The sequence below is a fragment of the Anabrus simplex genome, chromosome 1 (assembly GCF_040414725.1).
Source record: "Anabrus simplex isolate iqAnaSimp1 chromosome 1, ASM4041472v1, whole genome shotgun sequence".
Taxonomy (NCBI): Eukaryota; Metazoa; Arthropoda; class Insecta; order Orthoptera; family Tettigoniidae; genus Anabrus; species Anabrus simplex.
Genome location: NC_090265.1, coordinates 780,610,909 through 780,622,458, shown reverse-complemented (window position 1 = coordinate 780,622,458; position 11,550 = coordinate 780,610,909). Strand labels below are relative to the sequence as shown.

Sequence of the window (11,550 nt, the reverse complement as noted above, 5' to 3'; positions counted from 1 at the left end):
GAGCGCTGTCTCCTTGGTAGAATTTGTAGAGTATGTAAGCTCTTTTGTGGTAATGTAATAGATATTTGTGTACTATTGAGTGGTGCCTGTGGAAGGCCGTAACTTGTAACTGTCGGAGCAAAGTGGTCTTGAAAATTGTGTTTTGGGAGATTTCTCTCTTTGTCTATCTAACTAAACGCAACATGTGCTATGTTGGAACCTTGTAAATTAGGAGCTTCAAGCTCAAAATTGTAAATTACCAATTCTTGGTTTCTCTGTTTTGTACCAAAATTGCTATGTGCCTGAAAACTTGTTCTTTCACCAAGTGAAGAGTTTTGTTGAAATTTAATTTCTGAAAAGAAATATAACCATATTTTAAAGTTATAAATTAATCTTTGACTAGCGTAGATAGACCCATTCCCACCAGCCTTATTTCACATCTGTGATCCGCGACAACACGGTAACAGGTACAGTAGGTAACTTAAAGCCACGGCTCCGTCCTTCCCTCTTCCTTGTCTATCCTTTCCAAACTTCCCATCACACACGAGGCCCTTGTTCAGTATAGCAGGTGAGACGACCTGAGTGAGGTACTGGTCCTCTTCCCCTGATTCATTCCAAACCAAATATCTCACGCTCCAATACACTGCCCTTGAGGCGGTAGAGGTGGGATACCTCGCTGAGTCCGAGGGAAAAAGCAACTCTGTACTGTAAACTGATTAAGTAAAGAAATAAAAAACTTGACACCACTTCAGTATTTACTAAGGGTATTGAACGTAATTGAACCCCATTGACGACTGCCCTGAAGATGGTTTTCCGTGGTTTCCCATTACCTCACCCGCCAGATATTGGAGCTGTACTTTTATTAATGCCACGTTAGCTTCCTTCCCACTCCTAGACCTATCCCATCGTTGCCATAATACTTATCTGCGTCGGTGCGACACAAAGCAAATTGTAAAAAAAAAAAAGAAGCAAATATTGAACATAATTTAATACGTGAAATATTTATTTAGAGCACAATGCAGTCGTGAAAATAAAATATTCTCAAAATACTTACCTAACTCCTTTTTACACCATACCTCCAAACCACCTCACCTGCTGGTCAGAGTATGGTTGCTAAATTGGGGAATGTGGATAGACATGGGTATATCACATTTAAACTTTATTACAATATTTATTTATATCCCTATGAAATGAATACAGTCTGTGATTACAATATCAAATATTGTTGAGTCTTGTATAAGTACCAAGGGACGTAGGCCTAAGTGAACCATCTCCAAGGATTATTCTCTTCAGTGAGGACAATGCTGTACTTCTCTTGGCATTATTGCGTAGAACCTTAAACATAAATTGGAAACACCTGACATGAGGAAGAAATTTCACACTATTTGTACATTTACTGAGGCTGTCTTGATGAACTAAGTATACTAAAACATGGGTGCAGAAAAATTACAAACACACTCTTGAAATTAATTAAACATAAAAAGGTATTACAAAAAGCTGTCACCGAGCTCGATAGCTGCAGTCGCTTAAGTGCGGCCAGTATCCAGTAATCGGGAGATAGTGGGTTCGAACCCCACTGTCGGCAGCCCTGAAGATGGTTTTCCGTGGTTTCCCATTTTCACACCAGGCAAATTCTGGGCCTGTACCTTAAGTAAGGCCACGGCCACTTCCTTCCTATTCCTAGGCCTTTCCTATCCCATCGTCGCCAAAAGACCTATCTGCGTCGGTGCGACATAAAGCAAATAGCAACAAAAAAAAAAGCAAATAGCTGTCCTTACTCAAATACAATTCATGACAAATAATTGAAGCATCCGGAAAAAGTGGTTGGATGTCAATGTAACTTCGTTCACGTACACACCATCGGCAGGTGTGACAGGAAGAACGGTCTCCAGAGTGCATTAGTGTTGTTAACCATACTCGCGTCCTCTTTCTTATCCTTCCTTCCTTCCTTCCTTCCTTCCTTCCTTCCTTCCTTCCTTCTTTCTTTCTTTCTTTCTTAATCAGTTTGGTTTTTCCTTCGCACTCAGCTAGGGCGCCACCTCAGCCGCCTCAAGGGCAGTGTTCTGGAACGCGAGACGTGGGTCGGGGGACACGAGTCCGGAGGAGGACCAGTACTTCACCCAAGTGGCCTCACACGCTATGCTGAACAAGGGGGGATGGAAAGTTTGGAAGGAACAGACAAGGAGAAAGAAGCGGCCGTGGCCTTATGTAAGGTACCATCTCAGCATTTGCTAGGAGGAGAAGTGGGAAACCACGTCAACCACTTCGAGGATGGCTGAGGAGGGAATCGATCCCCCCCCCCCTTCTACTCAAGAGACCTCCCGAGGCTGAGTGGGCCCCGTTCCAGCCCTCGAACCACTTTTCGAATTTAGTGGCAGAGTCAGGAATCGAACCCGGGCCTCGGGGGACGGCAGCTAATCACTCTAACCACTGGACCACAGAGGTGGACTTCTTTCTTATCCTCTGCTCTGCAAGAAGTGTAGTACAAGTTATAGATGTTGGTCGGAAACACCGTGAGCGTTACAGGGTTGGTTATTCTGATAATAATTTGAAAGAAATAATTCGATATCTTGCACCTTTGTCATTTTATCAGTTGTTGAACTTGGCCATTCAGATCACTTCGCAGGCGAGAAGGTGTCGCTAAATAAGCATGTGGCACAGGGCACCAGTCAGAGAAAGAACTTCGCCGTGGTAAAGATTCGAACACAGATCTCCGGCATACGGTGTGTTTGATGCTCGGCTCTCAAAGTCGGTTTAACAAGGGGAAGACGCCAAGTGTAAAAATGAAGGTATCGGCCAAAGAAAGATAAGGGTCACGAAGGGCGTGAAAATGAAATACCCTACAACCTTGTAACCTAATACCGTGGTAGTCTGAAAAGAACAAGAGTTGACCCAGGGAGGTCCAGAGAAGCCTGGCACAAGTAAATGTAAACAATGCCAGGACTCAGCTAAGGGCCCCGTGGTCGCGAATCCACTCTCCGATGTTGAGAGCCCCTCGGGCTCCATTTCAAAAATCGCGTATATATAACATGGAAATACTCACATCGTGTCTTACAGACCTTCTTAAATTTCACTCCTCTTACTGTCTAGCCAACCTCTCTGGATCGGGTGGAAAGGTTAATATGGACCTCCCCGTATCACATAACACCCACGGTATCCCCTGCCTGTTGTAGATGCGACTAAACGGGCCCACAGGGGCTCTCAACTTTGGAGCGTGGGTTGCGACCACGGGGCCCTCAGCAGAGTCCTGCCATTGTTTCCACTCACTTGTGCCAGGCTCCTCACTTTCATCTAACTTATCCGACCTCCCTTGGTCAACTCTCGTTATTTTCTACCACGACTGTATTAGGTTGCGAATCCTAGGGAGTCTTTCATTTTCACGCCCTTCGTGGCTCCTGTCTTTCTTTGGCCGATACCTTCATTTTTCGAAGTGTCGGATCCCTTCCATTATTCTTCTCTTTGATTAGTTGGTTGTAGTTCTACTGCCTCTTAAAACAATAATCACCACCACCACTCAGTCCCTGGGCATCGACACCTGCATTCTTACGAGCCGGACTGAGTGACTCAGGCGGTTGAGGCGCTGGCCTTCTGACCCCAACTTGGCAGGTTCGATTCTGGCTCAGTCCGGTGGTATTTGAATGTGCTCAAATAGGTCAGCAGCGTGTGGGTAGATTTATTGGCACGTAAAAGAGCTCCTGCGGGATTGAATTCCGGCACCTCGGTGCCTCAGAAAACCGTAAAAGTAGTCAGTGTGACGTAACGCAAATGACATATTATTGCAATCTCACGACGTATTCACGTTATAAAGAACTCGTGGCTTCCCCCCTACGACTTTCCCCTAGAGAACATGGTTGCGCAGTTGTACTTTCCCTTGACAACAATGGCCATCATCACCACCACCACTGAGAAGCGAGCAGTGATGCCGCTCATAAGGGAGGACGAAATAACACATACAGCACATACATCATTGCAGACTGCTCTGCCTTTCAGCGTTCAGTCTGCAAACCTCTGTGAATTTACAAACCCCGTCCACAATCCTCTATTTGTAACTAGCTCTGTGGTCTTGTTTAGTTTCTCTACCTCTTAGAAACTGAGTCTAAACACCGTTATCTTGGTTTCCCTCTACTTTTCTTACCCTCCATAGCAGAGTCCATCATTCTCCTCCCCCATTCTCCCCCCCTGCAGTCACCTACGGCATTCCATGCCTGTTGTAAGAGGCCAGTAAAAGGGGTCCCAGCGGCTCTCAACTTGGGAGCGTTGGTTGACGACCACGGGGCCCTTAGGTGAGTCCTGGCATTGCTTACACTTATTTGTGCCAGGCTCCTCACTTTCATCTATCCTGTCCGACCTCCCTTGGTCAACTATTGTTCTTTTCCGACCCCGACAGTATGAGAGCACTCGAGGCCTAGGGAGTCTTTCATTTTCACACCCTTTGTGGCCCTTGTCTTCCTTTCGCCGACATCTTTATTTTTCGAAGTGTCGCGTCCCTTCCATTTTCCCTCTGATCAGTATTATATAGAGGATGGTTACGTAGTTGTACTTCCTCTTAAAATAATAATCACCACCACCACCACCGCCACCACCTCCTCCATTCGCCTCGTATAACATCACCACCGAAGCCAGTTTATGCGTACAGCTTCATCTATCGATTTCACTCCTAACTTATCCTTTATCTCCTTATTCCGAGTACCCTCCTGCCACTGTTCTCACCAGTGGCGTAGCCAGGATCGACCGATGGGGGTTCTAGTTACAAAAGGATTATAGAATATACTGAAGGTGCTTGCAAGTGTCATGAGGACAATGATACAAGTAAATCATGTTGATATTCAGATTGCAGCACACTACAGAATATAGAATAAGAACAATATGACCAAAGTGAATAGTTTTACCGGCAATGGTATGTTCAGGTTACAATTTTCGAGGCTTCTTAGAAAATAGATTCAAGAGATCAGTTTGTTTTACAATTTTGCCTGTGAATGTTAAATAAACGACATTCACTTGTCTATTGTCAGTTTCTGTTTATTTTCCTTAGTAAAATTTCTATGAGGAGGGGTTTCTAACGCACAATACCCCACTCCCGACCATTGGCTACCCCCGTGGTTCCCACCTGTTTGTACTAGCAATCATTCTCGCTACTTTCATGTCTGTTACTCCTAACTTACGAATAAGATATTCTGAGTTCACCGAGCTTTCACTCCCGTAAAGCAAAGTTGATCTGAAACCAGACCGATGTAAACATCGTTTCGTCTGGTGACTGACATCCAGCTTACAGAATACTGTTGATCGCTACTGCGAGCTCACTGCATTACATTACTGCACCTTGATACAACCGCATTTACTATACTACGATCCTGTGAGAATACACAGCCTATGATCTTCCTGTTCTAGCTTTGTATTCCCAATCATACATTCTAATTTTAATACCTTAAAAATGGTGCCCCAAAAAGGCACTGCGACAAAGTCTGAAGGTACAACAGGTTTTCAACTTACCGGACATTTATTGACGCCGATTCATCACATTCACCACCAACTCTCTCAGATTATCGCCGTTGGACACTGAAATGAGAGAAGCATTCAACCATGAATATCTGATCATACTCCATTTCGGATGTCATGATTGATGGACACCAGTGTGGATTTACACAACAGAGGGGCTGTCAGGACCAGATTACCAGTATGCATCAAATACGAGTAAATAAAACCTGCTATGACAGGAATAGACAATTGAAATGAACACTTTTCTGCAGACATTGGTAATGTGCTCTCTCCAGTTTATAACTACACCAAGATTACTTACCGAGTTTTTGTACTGTATAATTATACCGGATAAAGTGATTGGAGGAATGTTTTTGTTCTTTATCGCACTGATTTGTTTCAACTGTCCAACAAGATTTTGATGGATTAATTAATATGGGGTTTTCATGAGCGCATGCACAGTTATTATTTAAGTCAGAGCAGGCTCGGCGACTTCGGGTAATTATTCTGGGGGGGGGGGGTATGATTAACATGAATACAAGCATGTGAAGTGAGGAACAACTATTAACGCAAACAATCCTATTTTAATAACAATATTCACAAACGGAACAATATTACAGCTTGCTTCTCAAAATAATTTTCGAACGAGTTTTATGTACGGAGTTTTCAATAATATTCACAAGTAAATAGAAAAATAGAACATGATTCATAAATACAGTAAATAATTTGAAGGAGTGTTTTATGTACGAAGCTATCAAAAATAATCACAACTAAAAAAGTTAGAACTTGCTTCATAAATACATTTTATTAATAAATATCCAATTACCGTACTGACACGAAATGTGGAAACCCTAACACCGCCTAAACTGTCTCTAATGGGAAATCCGAAGGAATTCTCGCTTTCTAATCCCATTTCTTCATACAAAAGCATCTACCAACTTCTCAAGATTTAACGCCTTAGCAGCAAAGACTCCGCGTTTTAAGGGAATTTACAATCTAGGTGAAGAAGTTTTGAGGGGGGAAAATGTTACTTGGTCCCCTAAGATCACTTGGGGGGGGGAGAAAATACCTCCCCCCCATGACGTTGCGATGAAGTCAGAGTTTATATAACCTATTGGTTGTTTGATGTCAGAAATTTTGGAGTGATAGTAGATTTGTAGATCGTCAGCATACAAGTGGTATATACAGTGTCTTAACCCTGTCGATAAATCATTAATACAGTGGGATGTATTCTTCTCCATGATTTCCCTTCACTTCTCTTTCATTACCTTTCCACTGTGCATGATTTATCTGCCTTTAACTCACACCTCGCCTGTTGGCATCCATCATATGTTCACACATAGACCCTTATTCCAAGGAAGACAACTTTTAAACCTACGCATTTCCTCTTTTAAATGATCCAACTGCCATCTCATCGTATGTCAGAAATAACGTGCACCGGATATATGAGCGTAAGAAGGTTGGTCATACAGATAAATAATCTGAAATAAATAATTCGATGTAATCGTCAATGAACAAAAGTTAAAAAAAAGTAACAAAAAGGAAATACATTACATTGGGATTTGAACACGAAACTCAGAATTGTGAAGCCGCGGCAAAAGCAATTGCGCACCCGCTAATAGGCACCTAAAGCACGTCGGTTGAATTTGCTACGTTCTAAAAAGTACGCGAAGCACGTCGGTTGAACTTGCTACGTGCTAAAAAGTACGTAAAGCACGTCGGTTGAACTTGCTACGTGCTAAAATGTAGGTAAAGTACGTCGGTTGAACTTGCTACGTGCTAAAATGTAGGTAAAGTACGTCGGTTGAACTTGCTACGTGCTAAAATGTAGGTAAAGTACGTCGGTTGAACTTGCTACGTGCTAAAATGTAGGTAAAGCACGTCGGTTGAACTTGCTACGTGCTAAAATGTAGGTAAAGTACGTCGGTTGAACTTGCTACGTGCTAAAATGTAGGTAAAGTACGTCGCTTGAAAATGCTACGCGCTAATAGGCACGTAAAGGACGTCGATTGAACTTGCTACGTACTAAAAGAACGTCAAGTACATCACTTAAACAAGCTACGCGCTAATAGGCACGTAAAGCACGTCGATTGAACTTGCTACGTTCTAAGAAGTACGCGAAGCACGTCGATTGAACTTGCTAGGTGCTAAAATGTAGGTAAAGTACGTCAGTTGAATTTGCTACGTGCTAAAATGTAGGTAAAGTACGTCAGTTGAATTTGCTACGTGCTAAAATGTAGGTAAAGTACGTCAGTTGAATTTGCTACGTGCTAAAATGTAGGTAAAGTACGTCGGTTGAACTTGCTACGTGCTAAAATGTAGGTAAAGTACGTCAGTTGAATTTGCTACGTGCTAAAATGTAGGTAAAGTACGTCGGTTGAACTTGCTACGTGCTAAAATGTAGGTAAAGTACGTCAGTTGAATTTGCTACGCCCTAAAAGGTACGTCAAGCAGGTCGGTTGAACTTCCTACGCGCTGATAGAAACGTAAAGCACTTCGGTTGAACGTGCTACGCGCCAAGAGGCGCTTAAGGTGCGTCTGTTGAACGTACTACGCGCTAAAAGCTACGTAAAACATTTCGGATACTTCGACCGTCATTTTCTCGGAAACGGTCGAGTGTCTACGGATAAGCCGAAACATGTGTTCGCTGATTTCGACCGCTCTTCCACTGAGCGAAGTTTCTGGCAAATCGGGTCGTTAAAATAGGCGGGTCCTCTCCGTAACAATTTCAGAAAGGCGTAGTGAATACTTTGTCTTCTAGGCCGCCTATGAATTGATCAAGGGTCACTTTACTATAAATATATACACTCTTGTTCATAAAAATCAGAACACCTTGAAAACTAGAGATAGCAAGTTCATATTCAAGGGACATGGTATTAGTATGTTCTGAAGAAATGATTAGCTTTTGAACGATGTCGACCCCTAGGATCAAAGTCCACATCGATATCACGGGCCACAAACACTGAGTGGAAAAATGTGCCTGAGGCTCTCGTTTTCGCTACAAACCGAAGGTAATGGATCAGTGTGACTTGAGCAGACGTGCAGGATGCCTCGCAGATGTATGCGAGAACCGTACCGTCAAATGAGTGAGTTTGAAAAAGGGCGCATTACTGGCATGAGAGAACGTGATGCAACCATCCGGGAAATTGCTGCCCGTGTGGGACAAAGTGTGTCCGCAGTGCAACCGGTGTGTACAGAATGGTTCACAGAAGGCCGCAGAACACGACGAGGCGGGTCTAGTCGCACCACCCAGACCACTCCTCGAGAAGATCGGCACTTCATCTGAATGGCATTGCAGGACAGATCTGCGTCCTCGGCTCTGGGGGGACAGAGTAACACATCGTACACTATCTAGAGTGACAGTCCGTCACCGCTTATTACGGTCTGGGTTACCAGCGCGTCGTCCAATTCTCCGCCTGCCTTTGACTAATGTACATAAACATGCTAGACGCAATGGTGTATGTCATTACGTTACTTGAGACAGAAATAGCAGCAGATATTGTTTTGGGATGAATCCAGGTTCTGTTTGCTTGAAAATGATGGCCGTATTTCGGTTCACCGTAGACAGTGGAAGGGGCATGACATTGACTGCATACGCACAAGATATACAGCGCCAACTCAAGACCTTATAGTGTGGGGTGCTATTGGGTACAACCACATATCACAGTTGGTGTGTGTCCAGCGCACTGTGATCAGTTTGACCTACGCGAATGACATCCTGCGACCCGTAACCATACCCTTTCTGCATGACACCCCAGACGCCACATTTCAGTAGGACAATGAGAGACCACATGTTGCTGCATGAACACGTGCCTTCTTGTTGTCACAGGATGTCAGACTGTTGCCCTGGCTCGCCCGATCACCGGACTTGTCGCTAATCGGAAATATGTGGGGTATGGTGAAACGACGAGTGCGGCGCTGTGACTCGATGTCAATCACCAAAGATGAACTATGGAACCAGGCGAATGCAGCATGGATAGCTATATCCGAGGACACTATTTGCACCTTATACGCGTCGATGCCATCACGCATGGAACAAATTATTAGTGCCCATGGAGAACCCACTGCCTACTTGGCAACAGGACACATGCTGAACCTAGGTAACTGAAATGCTAATTGTTTCTCCAGAACATACTAATGAACGTGTCCTGTGAATATGAAAATCCTATCTCTAGTCTTTCAAGTTTTTATGAACATGAGTGTATTTATACTTACTTAGTTCCTTTTGTAGGCATCTCCCTGCGTTTGCAGCAACATCGGGGCTAACGCAGGACAAATCCCGAACGTTGCTAATGCCGCCATCACACTGCTGTCTGATCTGCAACAACAAACAATCTCATGTTAAAAACAAGTTTTAAATTAATAATAACAATAACAAGTTTGGTTGACAGGTTATCTGGAACATACATACATACATACGTTCATAATCTCGGTCATTTTGGACAGTTTCTTTCTCATCCCCTTCTCACCCCCATGCCGATGTTGGATGAACTTGGACTTAAATGTCTCCGGAGTGTCACCATTCATCTCAGCGACCTCGAAAACTGTGGATTCAACACTATATGGGTCTTTTTCGATTATTTCTACATACCACTCCCTCCTCACTTCCACGGTATTTCTCTCCACATAGTATTAAGTAATATGTGTATGTGGTTGGTTGAAATTGTAGGCCTGCATATAGTCACCGTCATTTCTAATCGTTAATAATAAAAATAATTTCGTGTGGCTATTTCTAGCCATACCCTCCGATGAGGGTGGGCGGCATCTGCCATCTGTAGGTAACTGCGTGTTATTGTGGAGGAAGGTAGTGGTGTGTGAGTTGCAGGGATGTTGGGGACAACACAAACACCCAGCCCCCGGGCCAATGGAATTAACAAATGAACGTTAAAATCCACGATCCGGCCGGTAATCCAACCTGGGACCCTCTGAACCGAAGGCCAGTACGCTGACCATTCAGCCAACGAGTCGGACTTCTAATCGTTTAGCTCAGCCACGGCCAACTCGAAGTTCCGGCCTGCTACACATGACAGTTCCATAGTGATAAGGTCAGTTTTTTAGTGCAGCGATATGTAGGCACGAGTCTTATTTACATGGTGGTTTTGTAGCACGTTGTTGTTATTTCAACGTTATTAGAAGTGTTCGTTCGTGTTTAAAAGTCATGACTGTATGAAAACGCATCAGTAAATGATGCATTTTCAGCAATAGTATTTGTTAAATACTATATAATTCTAATTTGAGCAGCCTGATGTTAGGAAGTATTGCTAGGTTATGTGATAGGTTAAGTGTACCTACTGAGCTATTATGAATTGTCTAAAGTACTCTAAAGTGTATCATTTAATTATGGTTATTACTATAATGTGTTAGTGTATTGTATGCTCCTCTTTGAAAATGGGGCGAACGTGTAGAGTGCCTGGATGTAGGCCTACATTCAATTACCGTTCAAATAAGTACGTGGCTATCTCAACATTTGCGTTTCCTAGCTATAAGGAGAAGCGAGCAAAATGGATTATGCTATACACCGATCTAATTTTGAACTCAGTAAATATGCCTGTGTCTGTATTAAACATTTTTCCGAAAATCACATAATTTGAGTTGATACTGCAAAACGACCAGATGGTTCCGTTGTTTGTTTGTTTTTTGCTATTTGCTTTACGTCGCACTGACACAGATAGCGGTGGCCTTAGTTAAGGTACAGCCCCGGCATTTGTTTGGTGTGAAAATGGGAAACCACGGAAAACCATCTTCAGGGCTGCCGACAATGGGGCTCGAACCCACTATCTCCCGATTACTGGATAGTGGCCGCACTTAAGCGACTGCAGCTATCGAGCTCGGTATGGTTCCGTTTTAACTGTGCCTAGCGTAAAGCCAAAACTAACTGACGATGCTGCGCCAACCATATTTCCTGGGCAGCCGTCATATATGTCTCAACCAACACCTGCCAAACGAAAATCGCCAGAAGAAGGAGACAAGATATCAAATTATGAGGACTTGTTGGGTAAGTTAACAACCCTAAATATACTTGAATTTTCTACCAAAACTGATGTCAAAGAAGTTTTGTTTTACAAGCTTCAAACCAAATTCGTACTTGCTAAAGCT

At 43.4% G+C, this 11,550-nt stretch overlaps 1 protein-coding gene across 1 annotated transcript in view; it reads right to left on the bottom strand.

Annotated features, from left to right (window-relative positions):
- Window positions 1–1,179: 1,179 nt before the first annotated feature.
- LOC136856940 (uncharacterized) overlaps window positions 1,180–11,550 on the bottom strand; it is a 38,943-nt gene continuing 28,572 nt past the window's right edge. Inside the window, exons 3-5 of the mRNA XM_067135215.1 lie at window positions 9,670–9,772; window positions 5,470–5,535; window positions 1,180–1,314 (exon numbers count right to left, since the gene is read on the bottom strand). Of these exons, the coding sequence (XP_066991316.1) occupies window positions 5,477–5,535; window positions 9,670–9,772 (162 nt within the window). The 3' untranslated portion in view covers window positions 1,180–1,314; window positions 5,470–5,476. The remainder of the gene's footprint in view (window positions 1,315–5,469; window positions 5,536–9,669; window positions 9,773–11,550) is intronic.